This window comes from Piliocolobus tephrosceles, chromosome 10 (genome assembly GCF_002776525.5).
Source record: "Piliocolobus tephrosceles isolate RC106 chromosome 10, ASM277652v3, whole genome shotgun sequence".
Taxonomy (NCBI): domain Eukaryota; kingdom Metazoa; phylum Chordata; class Mammalia; order Primates; family Cercopithecidae; genus Piliocolobus; species Piliocolobus tephrosceles.
In genome coordinates, this window is record NC_045443.1 from 67,970,353 (window position 1) to 67,993,360 (window position 23,008).

The 23,008-nt window shown below is 37.3% G+C and overlaps 1 protein-coding gene across 3 annotated transcripts in view; it reads right to left on the reverse strand.

The window, feature by feature from the left end:
* PTPRR (protein tyrosine phosphatase receptor type R) overlaps positions 1 to 23,008 on the reverse strand; it is a 292,728-nt gene that overhangs the window by 46,625 nt on the left and 223,095 nt on the right. For all 3 annotated transcript variants that reach the window (XM_023226530.1, XM_023226531.2, XM_023226532.1), the window contains 4 exons: positions 22,377 to 22,563; positions 19,067 to 19,151; positions 5,470 to 5,549; positions 4,876 to 5,013 (listed from right to left, as the gene is read on the reverse strand). In XM_023226530.1, coding sequence (XP_023082298.1) covers positions 4,876 to 5,013; positions 5,470 to 5,549; positions 19,067 to 19,151; positions 22,377 to 22,563 — 490 coding nt within the window. The remainder of the gene's footprint in view (positions 1 to 4,875; positions 5,014 to 5,469; positions 5,550 to 19,066; positions 19,152 to 22,376; positions 22,564 to 23,008) is intronic.

A 23,008-nucleotide genomic window follows, 5' to 3' on the forward strand; every position in this document is an offset into this window, starting at 1 on the left:
TCACCAGGCCCAGCTAATTTTTGTATTTTTAGTAGAGATAGGGTTTCACCATGTTGGCCAAGCTGGTCTTGAACTCCTGACCTCAAGTGATTGCCTGCTTCAGCCTCCCAAAGGGCTGGGATTACAAGTGTGAGCCATGCTGCTCAGCCTGTTCTTGTTTTTGTAGTTCCTTGAGGTGCGTCATTAGGTTGTCATCTTTCTCTTCCATTTCAATACATGTAAGCATTTATTGATATAAACTTCCCTTTTAGAACTGCTTTTTCTGTATGCCAAAGACTTTGATATGTTGTCTTTCTATTTGTCTCAAGGAATTTTTAAATTTCTCTTTTAAAGTCTTCACTGATCCATTGGTTCTTTAGGAGCATATTGTTTAATTCTCATGTATTTGTAAAGTTTCTGAATTTCTTCCTGTTGTTGATTTCTAGTTTTATAACATCGTGGTCAGAAAACATATTTAAAATGATTTTGATCTTTTAAAATTTGTTAAGGCTTGTCTTGTGCTAGTAAGAAAAATGTGTATTCTGCAGTTGTTGGGTGAAATGTTCTGTAAATATCTGTTAGGTCCAATTGGTCTATTGTGTGGTTTAAGTCCAATGTTTCTTTGTGTATTTTCTGTCTGGATAATCTGTCCGTTGCTGAGAGTGGGGTGTTGAAGTTGAAGTTCATGATTATTACTATATTGCAGTCTATTGCTTTCTTTAATCTAATAAATAACTGCTTTTTATTTTTGGGTGGTCTAGTGTTAGGTGCATACATATTTACGATTTTTTTGTTTTTGCTGAATTAACCCATGTATCGTTATATAATGATCTTCTTTGTGCTTTTTTGTGATTTTTGATTTGAAGTCTATTTTATCGGATATAAGTGAAGATACTCCTGGTCTCTTTTAGTTTACATTTGCATGTGATATCAATTTTTCATCCCTTCACTTTCAGTCTATATGTCTTTACATGTGGAATGAGTTTCTTGTAGACATTGTATAGGTGAGTCTTGCTTATTTTTCCCCCCATTTGGCCACTCTATATCTTTTAATTGGAAAATTTAATCCATTTCCATTCAAGATTATTACTGACAGATAAGAACTTACTCCTGCCATTTTGTTAACTCTTTTCTAGATACTTTGTTTCTTTCTTCTACTCTTATTGTTTCTCTTTGTGACTCGGTGGTTTTCCATAGTGATAAGCTTTGACTCATTTCTCTTTTTCATTTGTGTATCAGTTGTAATTTTTTTCTTTTTGGTCATTCTGGGGCTTACATAAAAAGAACTTAGAATATTTTAAGCTGATAACAACTTTGGTCACATACAAATATTCTAGACTTTTCTCCTCCCCCATCCACAATTCATAATTTCCTTCAGGTCATTATTTTAAATTCCTTTTCAGGAAATTTATAAATTTCCATTTCTTAGGTGTCAGTTACTGGAGGATTCTTCTGCTTCTTTGATGGTGTCATTTTTCTTTGCTTTTTCATGTATCTTGTATCCCTGTGTTGATATTTGTGCATCTAATGGAATGGTCAACTCTTTTAATTTTAGGGAGTGGCTTTTGAAGGGAATCACTTTCACCAGCAGATGTGTCTGAGGGTGTTGGTTGGGTAGGGTACACTGGCTTTTGTTCTATGTGGGTGCAGTAGTGTAGTCTCTGTAGTTTTTTAAGCTGTAGTCAACTTTATTGATACCTCTAAAGGCCTTCGTGTGGCTAGTTTGCTGGCTCAGGACAGGTCACCCCTGGACACAAGGGGCATGTGAGCACAAGAACAAGTCCACTGGTTAAGGTGGGGACCCGTTGTGTGATGCATACATGGCTGGTGAGCATTCAGCAGCCAGTCGGTCAGCTTGGGTTACGGCTCCTCTGGGGGCAGTGTACTTGGCTGGCAAGCATGAGGCTTGGCTTGCCAACTCAGAGCAAAAGTCCCCCGAAAATGACATGCCCAGCTGGTGAGCTTACTGGTGGCATATGTGGACAGGTCTGCCAGCTCAGGTTGAGGCATCCTTAGAAGTAGTGCAGCCAACTGTTGAGTGTACCAGGGGCATGCAGGGACTGGTCCACTGGTTTGGGTGTGGCTCGCTTTGGAATCGTGCTGCTTGCTGGTGAGCATGCTGACTGTGCATGAGGCCAGTTTGGACTTGGTTTCTCTGCTTAGCAAGATTGTCTGTTCCTTTGAGGGCAAGGTGCTATATGGGCTCCAAGGATGGGGCACGGGATCTAGGCTCTGAGAGACAGGTTCAGGGTACTGCAGTCACTAGGTTGTGAAAGGTAGAACACTTCCTAGGGAGCTTGTTCCCAGGGGGTAGGGAGCTGTAGCAACTCAGCAAGGGAATGGTATACTACTGTGTGTGAAGGTAGTGTTATGGCCGTGTAGCTTCGGGAATGAAAAGAGATGGTGGCTACTGGCTCCTAGAACAGGCTGTACTCTAGTTGTGGCTCTGGTTTCAAAATGGCATCATATAGCTGCAGCTTGGGTCACAGGGATGAGGGCATACAACGTGACTTCCTTCTCTGGGGCAGAGCAGCCATGTGGCTGTCAGGCAGCTCCCTAAACTGGACTCAGGGTCTCTAGGAACTGGAGGATTCTCAGCAACAAAGAGTGCAGATGTCTGCGACATTAATGGGGGCTGCTGGGGCCTCTTGCTTGCCTAGTCCCACTGGATGCACCATCTTGTTCTGAGCTAATCCCTTCTGGGGAGATGGCGGTGTGGCAGAGGCAGGGTGTTTCATTCTCTTCTCTATGTGACCCTCACTAAAGGTCTCCTTGTCCCACAGGATTTTCTGTCTCTCTCTCCTGCTGTAGTCCAGTGCACTCCCTCAAACACTCCAGTACAAACGTACTTTCTTATTTGTTGTTTTGGCTCTTTTTTTGGTGGGCAGTATGAGCATTAAGCTTTTCTAGTCGGCTCTCTTGCTTTGCCCTGGCTGGGCTTTTCTATGGAAACCTGTGAGGTATATGCTGAGAGTATGTGCATCAGAAAGTTTTTGCCTTCATTTCTGTGAAGTATCACAGGGCGTTGCCAACCTAGAATTACTTTTTATGTTAATGACTTCACTTGGTGTTTCTTGGTTTTTGAATTCTGAGGTTTCTCAGCTTTAAATACTCAAGAGAGCCTTTTTGTTTATACCATAAGAAGGCCAGACTTAGGTGAATTTCTCAGCATCGTCCTATTTTAGTAGGCAGATTTATTTTTGTGGTTCACTTTTTATCTGAAGGCATTGCCTTTGAAGGTGCTCACTTTACCTAAAGTCTCAGTTCCAACACCTGGCTCCTGCAAGATCAGGCTTTGTCTCTAGTTCTTGTATTACCATTACAATATGTTTACTTTTCTGGTTTTGTGCCTTTTAGTCTCTTTTCATTAGCCACTGGGATTTCCTTTACTTTTTTTTTAAAGCTCTGCTTTGCACGCCGTTTCATATTCTGCACAGTATAACTGGTTTTGTAGTGGGAAGTTTTCCAGTTATCTAGTCGGCCGTATTACATAAGTTCTATGTAGGAATGCACGAGTGTAAAAATACAGAGAATATACCTTTTAAACTTGAAAAATCTTTTCTATCATAAAAATGTCATGCATATTAAACAACTGTGAAGGAATTGTCAGTGACTTAATATGTTGATAGATTGACACTGTGTGGGAAACAGCTTGAGAATATTAGGGGTTATTTTTATAATGCCACCTCAGGCTTTAATATCGGATTCATAGAAGCGTGTTTAGTTAGTAAGTCATGTAGTGAATCGAGTATATAACTTTATCTACTGACCAGAAATACACTATTTTTCCAGAATAAATTTCAGGAAAAAAAAAAAGTTTTATCTATTGTAGCAAAAATATAAGAAAATAACAAACTTTAAAACATGTATAAATTGCTGTTTTGTGAGCCTGGATGATGGCCATTAGCAGCAGGATTATGCTGCACTCAAAGATTATAATCACCAAAGGCTTATAAAGGAATGCTCCATTTTCTTAAATTCTTATTGTCATGGTGAAGCCCTGGTACAATATTTTTGACAAGAAAACAAACACAAAAATGCTGATGAAAATTAGACTGTAAATTATCTCAGTAAGTTGTCCTAAAATGTAAGTGGTACCTCGAATATCAGCCCTCAGGAATATTACAATTGTATTTTTATAATGCAAAATACAGAGTAAGTATTCTGTAAGCTAAAGCCTTAGAAAAGACTACTAGTATGGATATGAAATCAAATTCTTTCTTTCTTGGATTTCTTATCATGAAGATATTGAGAAAGTTGATTGGTTTCTGTAACTGCCCTCGAATCTCATTTTCTTAATGAGACTCACCTTGCCCACCCTCTTTAATAATGCAATCTGCAATTCCCCAACACCCCCTCCTTACTGCCCGGTATACCCATTCCACTTAGCCTGCTCTACTTTCTTTCCTAGAGCATTTAATCTCTTCTCATATATTACACTATTTATAAGTTTATTATGTGCAGTGTTTTTGTTTGTCTTCTCCCACTAGAAAGTTAAAATCTACCAAGGGCAGGGATCTTGGTGTGTTTTGTTTACTATTATATCTCCAATGACTAGAGTAGTACCTGTCACATAGTAGGTGTTCAAAAATGACTCAGGATGTGAATAAGGTTTTATTTGCCTGCCTATAAATTAGGGTGATAATTCATGACCCCCTTATTTCTTTTGTGGGTACAAATTAGATATGTATATGCCAAGTATATTGACTTGTCTGAAAGAAAGTTGACAGTCATAGGATAATAGCAGTTATTATATTTGGGATGTATTAAGTGACTTAGCCTTTAAATGTCTCAGTTTCCATCTTAAATCTAAGTCCATGGCAATTTTACTTATACAATATCTCTTCTATAGCAACAGAACATGTATAACATTCAGAACTTGATTAAAGATCATACCTCATTTTTTTCTTTGAGTTTTGTGATCATAACAATCACAGGGCTGTCTTCCTGCCAAACCATCTGCCAGAAATCATCCACAGTGTTGATCATGGGGCCCTGCGTGGCAATGAAGGCTTTCTCCTTGCCACTGTAGCCCTAGATGGAGTAAAGAGACAAAAATACTGGTTTTTAAGTTCATGCCTTGCAGTGAAAGTTTAGGTGAAAGATCTTCAATGAAATAGCTGTGCTTACAAAAGCAACACAGGTTACGGCTTCATTGATTCTAGTACAACAATTTCTAGTTAACAATATCCTTAATGTCGTTAACTTGGCAGCAAGTTAAGGATGGCACATGATATTGAGGGTTGTAATGCCCAGTCTCCAGCAGAGTGCCCATAGAGAGCACTGTTGCCAGAGACTCACCCTAAAAGGAAAGTCATCATAAAAGACCCATTAACAATGTTGATTATGACTAAGATAAAAAACCAAACAAAATGAAATCTTGCTGGTAATCAAGTTAAACCAAGCTTAATCTACCCGAGGAAAAACAAAATAAAACCAACAATTCCAAATAGAAAATCACCAGAAAGAAATTTGTACTTATTTACTTACCCTAATATAATTAGCATTAATGTAGGTGCTCAATGAATCAGTTACATTTTTTGGTCTTAAACACACTCTGCTGAGGGGATCTAATGAAGAAAACAAAAAAGAATATATTAAACAGACTTACTCTTTTTTAAGTTCCTTAAAATGCCAATAACCAGTAAGTAGAAACCCGTTATGTATTGATTATCTGGTGCATGTCAATGTTTGTCTTTGGCGTCCATTGCTTGATCTATGTGTGTTTATTGAGGGACATTTGGGCCCATCTTCACTCCTGATATAAAGCTCATCCATAAGCCTGAGATGATGAGTTTATATTTCAGGCCATTTCTCATCTGTTCTGGTTCTCGACCCCATTTCTCATTTATGCTTCCACTCTTATACTTTGGATTTGGAATTTGTACCAGGTCTCCTCACTCCTGTCTCTCTCCTTTCCCTGTGGATGTAAATCAGGCTATACTCTACCAATTACTTATATTTTACTATCTCATCTCATTTAGACGCTCAGGTCTCAACCTCACCTTGTCTGACCATTATGTCCTGGCCAGATCTCCTGATCTTCTGAGATGGATGAGATTAATAATCTATTATGTGCTATCTGTGTGAGGATAGGAAAGTCAGGGGAAGAGGGAGCTTGCAAAGATAAAGATAAACCTGATTCATTTCAAGCTTGAGCACAGTGGCTTAGGCTGTAATCTCAGCACTTTGGGAGCTTGAGGCAGGAGGATCCCTTGAGCCTGGGAGTTAAAGCCTAGGCAACATAGTGAGACCTCATCTCAATAAATAAATAAGCCAGGCATGGTGGCTCATGTCTGTGGTTCCAGCTACTTGGGAGACTGAGGCATGAGAATCGCTTGAACCCAAGAGGCGAAGGCTTCAGTGAGCCGAGATTGTGCCACTGCCCTCCAGCCTGGACAACAGAGGGAGACCTGTCTCAAAAACAAAAACGAAACAAATCAAAACAAAAACTATGATTCATTTCAGTGAGTCTTCAGTCTGTTCATAAAATAACAAACAACATATGTTTTTTGTTTATTAGATGTCAGACTCTGTTCTCAATGCTTTACAGATATTTTGTCATTTAATTTTCATGTAACTTTAATAAAAGTACCTAAGATAATGGGTAAGACTCCTTCCCCATTTTTCAGATAGGAAACTGAGATAGGTTAAATAATTTGACCAAATTTACACAGCCGAGAAGTAGGTAATGGAGTCAGGCTTTGAATCCACACTAACACTAGAATACCATTAGCCACTATGCTATGCTGCTGCTCTCATGTGAAGATAGCCACGTAAACTGACAATTAAAATACAAAATGTTGTATCATTGTGGCTGCTTAGTTACTTTTTTGAAAAACAGCAAATTCAATGCTTTTCAGCTTCCTTTCTCAGTGGCATGTGGTGTAAAAACAGGGGTGCAGCAAAGAAAAACTTCTCCCACTCCCATATTTTTTTAGAAACACACGATCATTGAGCATCATCTGGGTAAATATAGTTTCTTACATTCCCCACCAAAACTGAGACAATCAAAGAGGAGGTGAGGTAGGAAGTACTAGAGGAAGAAAGTTTCATAGAATATATGTAAATGGGAGTTAAAAATAATTAAAAATTTAACAGGACTTGGCAAACCAAAGTGTTTTAAATTTCACTTTACATCTAACTGGGGTTAAAGATAATAAAGGCCATAATTAGTTTCAGAAAAAGACTAACCAGCCCATGAGGACAGTGGTGGTTTAAAAATGTAGTATCCAATTATCTGAGACTCCTTCTAAAAGAATGTAGTAGAGACTAATTCCCCTCATCTTGAATGTGTGCAGAAATTAAAGACTTGCTTCCAATAAATAGAATATGACACACACAGGGATGGTGTGTGACTAGGTCATAAAGGGTATTGCAGTTTCCTCCTTGCTCTCTTCCTTGAGTTGCTAGCTCTGGAGGAAGCTAATGGCCATATTTTGAGGGCACTCAAGCAGCCCAATGAAGAGAGAAATAGTGGGGAACTGAGGCCTCCAGCTAATAGCATATGAATGAGCCGTCTTGGAAGCAGATCCCTCAGTGCCAGCCAAGCGTTCAGCTGATTGAAGACATGGCCAACAACTCAATTGAAATCTCATGAAAGACCTTGGGCCAGACACTCAATTATTTAAGCCACTCCCCAATTTCCGGCACACAGAAATTGTGAGATATAAATGTGTATTGTTTTAAGCCACTAAATTCTGGGGTAATTTGTCCCACAGCAATAAATAGGTAATATAGGGACCAATAAGGAGTCAGTCACAAAACTCTAGAGTGACATCATTATCACTGTTATTGTCATTACACTCATTGTTGACTCCTATATGTGTCCGGTAGAGCAGCTAACAGCATTTTATGCCTTATGTCACTTAATCATCACAATTCTATAAAGTGTACCATTAATAGTCTCTTTATTCAGATTAGGAAATTGCAGCACAGAGAGGTTAAGTAACTCACCCAAGGTCACACAGTAAAAAATGAAGCACAGAGTTGAAACCAGATTACCAAACTTAGAACTTAACAAGGCCATTATCAAAGATGATGTTGAAAATATATGGTAAAATTTTGCTAGTTTGTCACTAGGATATTTGAAATAAAGACTATATATGTGTATATAAATATATATGTACGTACACACATGCACGTGCGCACACACACACACACACACACACACACACACACACACACACATATACAAACAAGTAATAGGAGCTTCTATCCAGAGATGGATAGATTTGAGCTATAAGTGATGTGGTTTTGGCAAGAGAAAGTCCCATTCTGCTTAAAGCTTTAGATTGACTTGTGAAGACCAAGATGCTTATCTGATCTTATAAGCCACAGGTAAAATAGCTCCTGATCATGCCATATGGAAGCAACAGAAGTCTAGAAGATGTCAATAAATTCTGGAAATCAGTGGGAAGACCCTTAGGTGGCATCCAAGAATCCCATTCATAGACGCAGGCTTTCAGTCTATTTGAACCAAAACACTTTGCAAAAGATCCTAGCATGTCCTTTCAGGTGACCTAAAGGAAGTAGGGCGACTGCAGAGATACTTACAGTGGAACAGGTAAGGACTGCTTGAATCAGGATATAACCTGATTGTGAACAAGAAATTGTGGTCCTATGCTCATCAGCGTGGAAATCTTTTGGGACATGGGCCTTGAACTTATAAATTCCCCCTAAAGAGATATGTTGGGGCTACTGGTACTGAAGCAAACTACCCTCTTTAAAGCATCCTGGAAACAAGTCCAGTCTCAGTCTTGTCCTTCAGAGCTTTCAAAATGTAGACCCTCTGGAGATGGAAGCTAGCACCAAATTTTCAAAAGCACTTCATTTTCCCTGAAATCTCCTAGAGTCTTAACAGATCTATTTCTACATTTCCTACAATTGTTGGTCAGGGGCAGACTGACCCTCACTTGCATGAGCCATTTTCAATAAGAACCTTGTATCTTATTTTGTATTCATAATGTCATATTCATTTTTTAAAGACTGCCTTCCAGGGCAAAGCTGCATGACATTGATATGGGCAAAAATTTCTTGGATATGACCCCGAAAGCACAATGAAAGCAAAAATAGACACAGGGGATTGCATCAAACTAAAAAGCTTCTGCATAGCAAATCCACAGATTAGGAGAAAATATTTACAAATCATACATTAACAAGCGGCTAATATCCAAAATATATCAGGAACTCAAACTACTCAATAACAAGAAAACAAACAATTCTACTAAAAACGGATAAAGATTTGAACAGACGTTTCTGAAAACAAGACATACAAATGTCCAATAGATCTATGAAAAAATGTTCCACATCTCAAATCATCAGAAAAGTGCAAATTAAAACTAGAATATCACTTTATACCTGCTAGAATGGCTATTATCAAAAAGATAAAAAGATAAATGCTGGCAAGGATGTCAAGAAAAGAGAGCCCTGGTAGGCTGTGGGTGAGAATGTAAATTAGCACAGCCATTTTGGAAAACAGTATGGAGATTCCTCAAAAACTATGAGTGAACTACCATATGACCCAGCAATTCCACTTCTGGGTATATATCCAAAGGAACTGAAGTCAGTATGTTGAAGAGATATCTGCACTCCTATGTTCATTGCAGCACTATTTATAATAGCCAAGGTTTGAAAACAATTGGAGTGTCCATCAACAGATGAATGGATTTTAAAATATGGTCTATATATATAATGGAGTTCTATTTCGCCTTTAAAAAGCAGGAAATTATGTCATTTGTGACAACATAGATAGACTTCACAGACATTATGCTAAATGAAATAAGCCAGGCACAGAGAGACGTGATCTTCTTTATGTGTTGAATCTAAAAAAGTTGAATTCATAGAAATAGAGAGTAGAATGGTGGTTACCAGGGGCTGGGGAGTGGAGTGAATGGGGAAAGGGGAGATGGTGGTCAAAGGATACAAAATTTCAGTTAGGAGGAATAGGTTCTCATGATCTATTATAGAGTATGGTGTCTATAGTTTAATAATAATATTATATATTTCAAAAGAGCTGAAATGATGGGATTTTAAATGTTCTCACCACAAAGAAAAACAATAAACATTTGAGGTAATGGATACATTAATATTAGCACGATTTGATCACTCCACAATGTATACGTGTATCAAAACATCACATTGTGCCCCATATATACAGCTGTTATTTTCAATTAAAAATCAAATAAAACCTAAAGAGTCATCTCCAAATAATATAAGCTTTAGTTCCTCTTCCTTCCAAAAAACTAAATATACCCTTGTTGGTAAAACCTCTCAGTCTGCATAAAATCTATTATACCCTTTGTAATGTAGAAAGACTTCTGCTAGACTGCTTTTTGTTACCTCATCTTTTTCCTCCAAGGGGTCTTGAACACCCATGGAGCTGAATTTTAACGCTGACAGTGAAGTTATTCCATTGTTTATACATATCTTCCGTCAATCCTATTGATCAAAACTCTTGGCAGATCACAAAATAACAAACAAGGAGGAGAAGTCACAGTGGAGCAAACAACACTTATTGAATACACTCCAGCAAAAATCTCATGGAGGAGGGTTTCCTGCTGAGAGCCTTTGGCTACAACAGTGCCCTTAAAGCTTCTTGCCAAGCATGCGCAGTACTGTCTGGCATTTTTGCGGTCGATAGCTGAAGCACACAATAGTATGCACGGCACACACACGCACATCCAAATATGTATTTTAAGAGCTAGTCGTCTCCTAGGAGTCACCATCCCTGTCTTTCTTTAGCAATAAGATCCCAATTCTGGCTGGGAACTTGGTAGGATGCATGGCTTAAGACTTTCCTTCTTACCATCCCTTGCATTAGTTGCGGCCGTGCAACTAAGTTTTCACTTACAGCACGTGAGAGGAAGTGATACGTGTGACTTTTAGATCATGAAATTAAAGTGAGGAGCGATGTTCTCCTTCTACTGCTTCTGATTCCATCTTGCTGCCTGGGATGTGATTGTGGTGATCAGGATCTCAGAGCATGCAAAGGCAATACCGTGGGGATAGTGAGGTAACCAGAGAGATGAGTCTAGAGGTGTAACATGGCAAAGCTGCCATATCAACCCTGGCAGGTATACTTGAGAAGGATATACATTTCTAAATTATTTAAACCACTGTTATTTGGGTTGCGTTTAATAGTCTATATATTACGTTTTCCAGAAAAAATATTTCAGAAAAGAATCGTATTATCACAAAATCAGTTCTGCCTAGGGAGGCATTAATAGAGTAGGTACATCCTAAAAATCGAGAGCTTGTATATATTCAGAAGTCAAATTCAGGATTTCTTAGAGTTGGAGTTTGCATGTCCAATAATTATCATGATCTATAAAAAATAACGTTTTAGCAACATAACAAAAGTTAATCATCATCTTAGTCTAAAACTAAGCCCTCAGGTCCCACGGTATTGCCATTAGAACACACGCAGTGATTGGTTCAGTCTGGATAGCCCTAAATTGCTTATTGCACAGATTTCCTTTCTTCTGATCTAGAACAAACACATGGCCTGGACAGAAGTCTTTTTCACTATTTGGAAGAGGCTGTCTCTAGTTAGCATATGTAGCGGTTTGTTCACTGACAGCACAAATTGGTTAGATTCATTTAGTGCTAGCAACATTGTCTTAAATTCTAAAATCATTTTCCATCAAGAGTCGAAAGACTCTATGGACTAAAGTGTTATGGAAAATATGGAAATCATTTTTACCAACATTTGCGTACATTAATATAACTAATTCATCTCTTTATGATTTCTTTGACCTGGCATACTCTGAGCTTTCTGAAGGCAGGGATGGGGATTTTTCACCATCTTTATAAGATCTCGTGTCTTGCATAGCAGATCTTCAGTGAATGTCTACGGAACTGATTTAAAGATCCCCTCTACTTTTTAACAAAAAGGTCAGTTCTAGGTATCCTTCTCTTGCAATTATTCTATTGCTTTTCTTTTTTAGACAAGCAAACTTCTGAAAGAGTTTATGATACCAACACTTTCTCCATGCTCATCTGCAACTCAGTGCTCGTCATGTACACTGTGATCTATCCTGACTCGCGCACTGCGCAGACTGCCCTTGCTAAGGTCACCACTGACCCTCTTGTTGCTAAGCCCAGTGATCCCACTGTGGTATTTTTGTTCATGTCCTCTCTGAAGCATTCAAAAATTGTTGACTGTATATCCTTTTTTCGAGTTTTCTCTTCCCTTAGATTCTGGGACACAATGTTCTGGTTTTCCTGCTACCTCTTCAATGGCCTCTTTCCAATCTCCTGCTCATTTAATCTGCCCCTTTTCATGTTGCTAATTCTAGGATTCAACTTGACCCTCTTTTATCCTCACTTGATACTGCCTTGTTGAGTGACTCATTCATTCCTGTGACTTTATTACGCACATCCTGAGGGCTCTCAAATACATACTTCAGACCAGCCTGGTCTCCTAATTTATAGTCCAGCTTTTTCTGTTTATTATTTCCTTCTGAATGGACCACAGGTTTGTGAAACTCCTCATGCCCTTCATGTGTTCCTGACAGCTTTCCGCTATTGTTTAGGTTAGGTGTGCTGCCACAGCTCTACAGTCGTGTAGAGCTTCTGTGTGTTTGAATATTAGCATATTCTGTCTGTTCTGTCTCCTAAAATATGCTGGGGTCTGTCTTGCCTCTCTGTTTGCATGGCTGTCTTGGACTAGGACTCAAGCATCTCCTGGTCTGCCTGCCTTCAATCTTGCTTTTTTCCGATCCATCCTCCTCAAACCTGTCAAGGTGATCTAGAAAACAAAATCTGATCACTTGATTCCATTGTCTAAATGTCATCCGTAGTTCCCAATTGCCCATAGCAGTATTTCCCAAAATATTTATTATCTGTAAATTGTTATAACATATAGAATTATATTATATGACTTATAAATTAAGTCATCTTTTACAAAAAGAGGTTAGTAACCAACTAAATATGGGAAACATTGGATTAAACAAATCTGAACCATATTCTTTTTACTGCAGGACTTCTCAGGGTCTTCAGTATGTAAATGGACCCTGTGAATGTCCAAGAAGGTATTGTATATAATCCTATTTGTCCATTGGACTCAATTTTATTATACTTACTGTATTTACATACCTAAGTATTGTATTTATATACTTATTGATAATTCAACTTACAGCAGCCCTGATCAATAGAACTTTCTGAGCTGATGAAAATATTATCTATCTGTGCTGTCCAAAAATGTAACCTCTAGCTTTCAAGCACTTGAAATGTGGCTAGTAAAAACTGAGGAACCAAAGTTAATTTTATTTAATTTTAATTCATTTAAGTGTAAATTGACCTAGCCATAAGTGGGTCCTGGTTGCTCTACTTGACAGTGCAGGCCTACAAGATGAATGCCAAGAGGGTCCTTAGCAAGATACAGCAGATCCTTAATGACAATGATCATCCCCAAGCCTCACCAACAGCTGCTTTCCCACGTGTATCATATAATCTAACCCCACGGACCTAGGGCAACCTCCCCAATATTCTATGTTCTTGTAGATTTTATGCTTCTGCATATATTATTTCCTTTGCCTTCTGCATGGTAAAGTCTTCCTCATTCCTCAGGGCTCAATTCAGAAAATACTGTCTTTCCGAAGTTCTCCCTGACCTTCCCAGGCAGAATTAGGCATTCTCTTCTTTGCCTGGGTTCCCTGAGTTTTATTTTAGTATTTATCATCTTGTATTTTAAGTGCTCACATTTTTGCCAGCCCTCAATGGAGTGTGGTGAGCCCCTAGAGGGCAAAGGCTGTATTTAATTCACTTTTGTATCCTCTGTGATTTCTATCTGGGATGTGGCCCATAAAGGGTTTCATGTCAGAATTAATTTCTATTAGAAAGAGTTAAAGCCCTGTTTTTGACTTTCTAGATTTTTTTTTTTCTTTTCTTAGCAAAGAGGACAAGAAATCTTTCATGCCTTTCAGTATCCACTGATTGTTAGAAGTTTCCATAAACATCCTACACCATTCAGGCTTGAAAAGAGGTCTGCTTCCTTCAATTTTATAATGCCTATGATGTATATGATTTAGTGGGAGATCTAAAAACTGCTTAGAAACAGGTTCCCTGTCAAGCTAAATTATGTTGGTAATTAGTAACTTACAGTACTTTCCAACTATTTAGAGGTTTCCAAATTCTTTTTTATTAAAAATTCAGAGAGGGGAGTCTCACTTTGTTGCCCAGGCTGAATTGCAGTGGCTACTCCCACATGCGATCACAGTTCACTGAGACCTCAACCTCCTGGGCTCAAGTGATCCTCCTACCTCAGCCTCCCAAGTAGCTGGGACTACACATGTGCACCACCACACCTGGCTGCATTTTGTATTTTTTGGTAGAGATGAAGTTTTGCCATGTTGCCCAGGCTTGTAATTAAACTTTTTTTTTTTTTTTTTTTTTTTTTTTTTTGTGGAGATGGAGTGTTATTATATTGCCCACGCTGGTCTCAAACTCCAGGACATGAGCCACTGTGTGTGGCTCCAAATACTTCCTTTTACAAATGCAAGAATACAACATATAACTGTGTATGGGGAAATGTAGGTTTCCAAGAAAAACTCTTGTAATATATAGCTTGGACTAAAAAAAGCCAAGAATTAAACAAAAAATGTATCATCATCATCATCATCATAATTTTCATCACTACTGTTATAAATGAATGAAAATGTGGCTCTTGAGTACTTTGCTTTTAAAACTGTAAACTTCTCTATACATAGATGGTGCCCCTATTTCCTGGAATTGGTTCTGAGGTTAGTAATGGATTCATTTTCAATTAGATAGGGAGGGAAAGAGAAACTAACATTAGCTGAGGGCTTACTATTAGTTGGAACTTTAATAGGCATTTTACACATACTATCATTTAATTTTCTCAATAGCCTTGTAGGAGAGTATTATTATCACTACTTTTGGGAATAAAGGATGGCATAGGGAGATTAACTATCCTGCCAAAAACTGTCAACGTTTTTGTTGTGGTAGGAAATCAAATTTAATTCCAATATCTTGCTTTAGCTACATAACTTGTTGCTTTAATGAGTGGTTTCCTTATTTGCATATCTACTCTGTGTTAGGCACTTTATATAATAAAAAAGAAAACATAATTTAAGTAGGAAACATTATTAGATGTTAAAATTTTATATATAAAATGATGGCCTGAGTAAATGGCATTCTTTAATTGCATCTATATTATCTTATATTTGTATCAATACATTGACCGCATAAGAGAAATATGCATAACATTTATTATTATAGCGCAGCACTATTCACAATAACAAAGACATGGAAACAACCTAGATGCCCATCGACAGTGGATTGGATAAAGAAAATGTGGTACACATATACCATGGAACACTACACAGTCATAAAAAAGAACAAAATCATATCCTTTGCAGTAACATGGATGCAGCTGGAGGCCATTATCCTAAGCAAATTAACACAGGAACAGAAAAACAAATATTGCATGTTCTCACTTATAAGTGAGAGCTAAACTCTGGATAAATAGAGACATAAAGGTGAAAAGAATAGACATTGGGGACTCCAAAAAAAGGGAGGGAGGGAAAGGGAGAAGGGCTAAAAATCTCCCTATTGGGTACTATGTTGACTATCTGGGTGTCATGGGGTCAGAAGAATCCCAAACAGCAGCATCACACAATACACCCTTGTAATAAACCTGCACAGGTACCCCCTGAATCTAAATTAAAAATAAAAAATTTAAACTTATTATTACAGTATTATATTTTGTTGTGTGCTAATAATTTTCAATGGATGTATGATTGTTTTTTCCTACTACTTTTGTTATTGAGGATGTAGACGTATTTTTATCACTAATATTTGTTTACACTGCAAAATAATTTGATATAAACTTGACTTTAGCATTTTAATCTGAGCCAAGATAACATTGTCCTTAGAGAAATGACTATAATTTAATTTATAAATTGATTTATTAATAATTGATTCTTGTCTATCCATATATCTGTTGCAAGGCATTCTCAGAATTATATAATGTTGCTGTTATGTACAAGCTGTCAAGCTTTTAGAACTAAGAAGAGTTTATGCAGGTTAAAACTAAAAACAATCATAATGTTTAAAATCTTGATCATTTAATAATCATCATTTTATATAATATTTCAAGTTTATCTCATATTACAGTCTAAAATCATAAAGAACATCTTTCTGTATTCATTCTAGGCTTTTTGGATACTTTCACCCAATAGCATGGCTTTTCTAAGCTGTATTTCCTAAATTATATTTTATGCAACAGGGGTGGTGGGTGGGGCATTCAGGCTGTAGACATTTTCAACAGAAAATCCATCATTTGCAACATCAGCTGTCAGCACAGGTGCCCTGAATCCAGAGGTCCACCCAGTTCTGTGAACGGAAAAGCTGACACAGGACTGTGAAGCAGTTGTCTGATATCATCTGGGCAGGAAATGGAGAAGGCTGAACTCTGAACTAATGCTAATAATTTCCAAATCCTTCTAAAATTAGATGATGGTTTGGGTATATAAAATTGTGATGGAGGTATATTCCCTTATTACTTATGTTTGGTGTGTTTTGATAAAAATTTTAACAGAGAGAGAGAGAGAGAAAGAGAACACTAATTCTAACACGCAGCACTTTCATCCCCTTTGGCCAAGTGTAGTCATAAAATAACTTTCAATGGTGACTCTACTTTAGGTAAATAGATTTAACTATATACAGCAGTTAAAATATGTTATAGGTTAACAATGCATTTCCAATTCCACCAGAAGGGGAAGGCCAAAGACAGTATTGACAGTAATTCTTTAATTACATCACTGTTACTATGAATATAAAGAAGTTGATGTCTTATGAATGAGTTAATGAAATAAATTTTGAAGATTACTATTTCAATGTCAAAACTTAAAAAGACTTTGTGGCTCCATCTTTCCTGAGCTTTGTCATGAGATGTTTACTGATTTTGCCAAAACTCCAACTATATCTGTTTGTTTAGTCATAGAAAATATTACTTCCTCTCCATTTTTTTTTTTTTTTTTTTTTTTTTGCCTAATTTCTCTGTGCAGAATTAATTACCCAGTCCTCTCTGAACTCCTACACTGCTTGGGCAGTATCTTTATTCTGGCCTATGCACTGAGCATAATTACCATTTATATGACTCTCCTTTCTAGTCTGTGACCTCCTTGATTTTACAGACTGTTTTGTATTTCTTACTGGTCCCTGGCATTCAGGCCATTGCTTGACATTAATAAATTCCATGAAACTCAGTCCAGTTTCACATATAGTAGTGGTTCTCAAAGTGGGTCCTGGTTTCATCTATATTGGAATCACCTAAGTGTTTCCTAAAAGTAGCTTTCTGTGCTCAATAGCAGATCTATTTAAATGAAATCCCTGGGGTTGGGCACAGGACTAACAAGGACTCTAGGTCATTGTTATGCACAGTGACATTTTTTTGGTAATAGTTTTATTGAGAAATAATTCACATTCTATACAATCCCCCCATTTCATGTGCCATCACAGTTTTTTTCTTTTATTTTCACAGAGCTGTGCAACAATCACTGTAAATCAATTTTATAACATTCAACTAGCCCCAAAATAAACACAGTTCCTTTAGCAGTCATTCTCCATATCCCCTAATGCTAAGCAACTACTAAGATACTTTCTGTCTGTCTAGATTTGGCTATCTGGACATTTCATATAAATGGACTACAAAATATGAGGTCTTTTGTGTCTGGCTTCTTTCACTTAGCATGATGTTTTCAAGGTTCATTCAAGGTTCATCAGTACTTTGTTACCTTTTATTGATTCTATTGTGTGACTATACTACATTTTATCTGTCCATTTCTCAGCTGATGGTTGCCACTCTTTGACTATTATGAATAATGCTGTTATAAATGTTTTTGTATCATTTTTGTGTGAACCACACGTTTCATTTCTTTTAGGTAATATTCACCTGGAAGTAGGGTGTCCAGGTCATATAGCAACTCAGTTTTATCTTTTAAGGAACTGTCAAACTGTTTTCCTAAGTAGCTGGATTTGTACTTAAAACTATAGTGTTAAGTTTCCAATTCTCTACGTCCTTGCCAGCATTTTTTATTGCCTATTTTTAAAATTATAGCTATCCTCATGGATATAAAGTACTATCTTGCTGTAGTTTTGATTTCCCTGATGGCTAGTGATGTTAAATATCTTTTAATATGCTTGTTGGTCATCTGTACATCTTCTAGGGAGAAATATCCATTGAAATCTTTTGTTTATTTTTTGGGTTGTGTTTTAATTACTGAGTTGTAAGATTTGCATATTGTAGATACAGGTCCCTTATTAGATACATGATTTGCAAATATTTATTTTCTTCCATTCTATCAGTTGTCTTTTCACTTCCTTAAAGGTATCCTTTGAAGCACAAAACTTTTTAATATTAATGAAGTTCAATTTTTTTGTTGTTGCTGTTTCAGCTTTTGCTGGCTTATCTAAGAAACCACTGACTAATTGAAGGTCATGAAGATTTACAGCTGTTTTCGTCTATGAGTTTTGTAGTTCTAGTTCCTATATGTAGGTGTCTGGTCCATTTTGAATCAATTTTTGTCTCCAACTTCATTTTTTTGCATGTGGATATCTAGGTGTTTCTGGTCCATTTGTTGAAAAGACTCTCCTTTTCCCACTGAGTTGTTTGACCCTTGACAAAAATCAGGTAGCCATGATGTGTGGCACAACAAAATTTTAGAATATGTGTCTATTGGAATTGTGACCTGGACATTATTATAAGAGTAAAAAAGCAAAATCATTACCTTCAGATAACTTTAATGATTATTAGTCTTGATATATGTTTGTAATTCCAAATTTGAAATGAAGGTGGGTGTTGTAAGAATTGGAAATGTTGAGGTAAGGGTTAATAGGAAGACTTGTCTTGTGCTTTACAATGTAAATTATTATTATTATTTATACTTTAAGTTCTGGGATACATGTGGAGAATGTGCAGGTTTCTTACATAGGTATACATGTGCTGTGGTGGGTTGCTTTTGCTGCACCCATCAACCCATATCTACATTAGGTATTTCTCCTAATGCTATCCCTCCCCTTGCCCCACATACAATGCAAATTATAAAATCAAGAAGCTTACTTGGCAAAATGGTCTTATAGCGATTTTTAGTTCCGTGACGCGGAATATCAATTTCTTTGGGATCCACAAAGTTCATCGGTATTTCCTGCAAAAATAAGTAATATCAAATTAGTGTATCTAATACTGCCACAAAGAAAATCTTCACAGGGGGCCATCTGATCCAGAGTTCTACTGGACTTCAAAGCCACTTAAAAACAACAGACCTACTACCTTTGGTGGACCAACACCCTTCCTTTCCTAAACATATCAGCTGCATCCGGACAAGCTGACTTCTAAGAAACAGCTCTCTGTGTTAGAAAATATTGCTTAATACGTAGTCAGTAAGGAGACATATAACACTGGTTAGATTTTAAGAATCCTGTTGTGACATAATTGCTAGAATGATTAGACAGATGCTAAAAAGTGAATTTTTTTTAAAAAAACCATGTATTCAAATATATTCCAGTTTTTATGTAACTTTAGTACCAAAAATTTTACTATAATTTTTGTGTTAAAAAATTATAACACGTTATATTTTGTGTTATAATATATATAGTAACACATGTGTTACTATATATATTAGTGTTAAAATATATTAGTGTGAAAAGATTATCTTTTCACACTAATAGTGACTCTTTTAGGATTATTAAAACCTCTTTCCCAAAATGGTAAATATAAAGGCTTGTTAATTCAAGTGATGATGACATGACTTTTTTTTGAATTAAGAAATGGTTGATACTTGGATTGTTCCATGTGTAGTTGTAAATGCAATGTTTTTTAGTGAAAGGCATTCAAACACTGTTTCTCCCACTTAACAAGAACATTAATATTCTTATTTTGTCAGAGTATACATTATGTGCCTCAAGTGATTGGACAGGGAACAATAGAAAAAGAGTGGCTGTATGTAAGTGCATTAAATATACAAAGGTGTGCATCTGTAGCTAATCAGGACAAATAAAGCAACAAGCCAAAGTTTTCAAAAGGATCCAAACAAACATTTGTTTAAGGATTTGATTATACAAAACAGTATGTTCTCTAACTTTGATAAGATTAATGTGAACAAAATGACTTTTATGTTGTTTCATGACTGATATTAAATCTTTGATCAAATAAAATAATATTTTTACTGCTTAAACTTTCTCCAGTAGAAAATTTAACTTAGCAGTCTAATATTTGTTGAAATAAAATCATCTTTAAATTCATTCAGATTATCCTAGTTTTTGGTCAATATGAAAATTTCAGAAAAGCTAGACTATATAAATTTGAGACTTGGTCTACAGAGAGAAACAGCTATTTGTTTATTAATTTATTTTTAGAGATGGGGTCTCACTCTGTCACCTAGCTCAGTGTGCAGTGGCACAATCATAGCTCACTGTAACCTCAAACTCCTGGGTTCAAGTGATCCTCCCATCTCAGCTTCTGAGTAGCTGGGATTACAAGCGTGAGCCACCACACCTGGCCCCAACTTACTTACTTTTAAAATACTTTTTCCTACACTTGCACTATGCTAGCTATCCATGATATTTATCCCTATTTTCTGCTTCAACTAAATGTTTTTTTTTTTTTTTTTTTTTTTTTTGAGACGGAGTCTTGCTCTGTCACCCGGGCTGGAGTGCGGTGGCCGGATCTCAGCTCACTGCAAGCTCCGCCTCCCGGGTTTACGCCATTCTCCTGCCTCAGCCTCCCAAGTAGCTGGGACTACAGGCGCCCGCCACCTCGCCCGGCTAATTTTTTGTATTTTTAGTAGAGACGGGGTTTCATTGTGTTAGCCAGGATGGTCTTGATCTCCTGACCTCGTGATCCGCCCGTCTCGGCCTCCCAAAGTGCTGGGATTACAGGCTTGAGCCACCCCGCCCGGCCAACTAAATGTTTTAACCTGTTAATTCCAAGTTATGAAAATAAGCAAAATTGTTGAATATTCAATGGAAAACACATGTTCATGTTTGGTAATTTCAAGCATGTCAGTGTCTTTGGGCAAAGCCACAAAGGTAATATCTTCATTCCTCCCCTTCTTCCTTCTCACCTTCTGTTTTCTGACACACACTGACAATCTGTCATCTTCCAGCATTCTCTTTCTCCTGGGTACTCCTTCTTGGCCTTCAATTTCCTTTCAGGGCAGTGGACTATGGTAAGGTCTTATTTCATAAACAAAGAGCTGTCTGCAGTTCTAGAAAAAAAAAGCTCTAGGTGTGCCTTTGGCTAGCTGTGTGACCACCGACTTGTTCTTTCATTCCTACAGGTCTCATTTTCTTCACATGTAAAATATGATACACCACAGAGTCTGATGTTCATGTTTGTATTTTACTTTGGACACTTAATAATAGTTGATGGGGCTAATAGTAGATCCAACCCATCGCTGAATCTTCCACCATTAGGGTGGCTGCAAATGCCTGAACTGACCCTAGAATAATCAATTTATTGTACTCAACCAATATGGCTTAAGATGTACAACTGATTTAAAATGCAAGAGGTGATCAATAAAGTCAATATTCCCCTTGGGCAACAATTAGACATAAGAAGATTTAATCCGACTTCATGTTCTCTGAGTTGATATATCTTATCATGCTTTAAGCTTTCACCAGCAACACTGGTATGTCTAAAACTGAAATCATCATTCTCTTTAGCCCACACTTGGCCTTCCTCCTGTGTTCCTTATTTCATTAAAGGGCACCATATGTACCCTGTTGGCCAAGCCAAAAACACGAATATCAACCCCTGACTTTTCCATTACTTTTGGCTGCCTCATTCAATTAATCCCACTTCTTGTAAATTCCTACAGATTCTCTCCATTTTCCCTTCTACTGTATTAGTTTAGGCCACCAACGCAGTCCCACAGGATTAATGCTAGAGCCTCTAAACTGCTCCCTTTTAGTGCCTACTCCACTGCAAATAGAATGATCTATCTAAAACACAAGATAAAGTCCAAGCTTCTAAATATATATTAAGGCCTGGGTTTCTTTTATACTTCTGAGGCTCAACTTTTGCCACTTCCCACCTTGATTTCAATGTTCCAGTTAAACCGAACAGTTTAATTCCCCAGACAGTGACAGCAAGGCTATTCTTTGTCCTGGAATGCCCCTTCTCTGGCCAGCTCCCTATACCACTTATTTGCTTGGTCATTTCCTGTGTATTCTGCCTTAACTTAGCTCTTACATTCCAGTTTTAATACTTATCAATAGTGGATGAGACGAGAGTGAATCTAAAACCATTTCACCTTGCCATTTGTTTATTGTAGGCTGCTTAAGTATAGGACAGTATCGTTTCCGTATGTCTCAAGTGCCCCATATTTCAAAATACTGACTGAAGAGTAAATAATAAACAGAAGGCTCACCATGAATTCGCTTTGGAGTAAATGTGAACTTGCCACGACGTCCCTCAGCTGAGACCTTGTGAGAATTCGGCTGGCTGACTGCAGGTACTCCATTGCTACCTTTTCACGTGGTGTTGGTATAGCCACAAAGGGTTCAATGTTCCCCAAGCTACTCATGTCCAGCGTAAGAGATACATTGGACCCTCGTCTACATTGGAGAAGAATATTATGTTTAAACACCACATAATTATTTTGATTGCAAAAGCTTGTCTTTCTGTACATGCACACAACTCAGTGGGAACTTTCACAGAAATTACAACCAACTATATTTTCTCTTTTAGTACCATGGTTGGCCATAGCAACTACCCATAGTTCCTTTACAGAAAAATAACAATTTTGTTGTTGGAAAGAACTCTAAATTGAGAAAATATGCTATCATTTATGAATGCATATACTTATTATAGAAATCATAGGTTGGCTAATAATATTAAGTGAAAACTTAAGGAAAAGTAAAAAAAAAGTTAGGAAAAGCTATATATCTATAGATATAGATAAAGATATAGATATATCTTCTGAGTGAATCCCTAAAAAATGACTTCTGGGGCCAGGTGAGGTAGTTCATGACGGCAATTCCAGCCCTTTGGGAGGCTGAG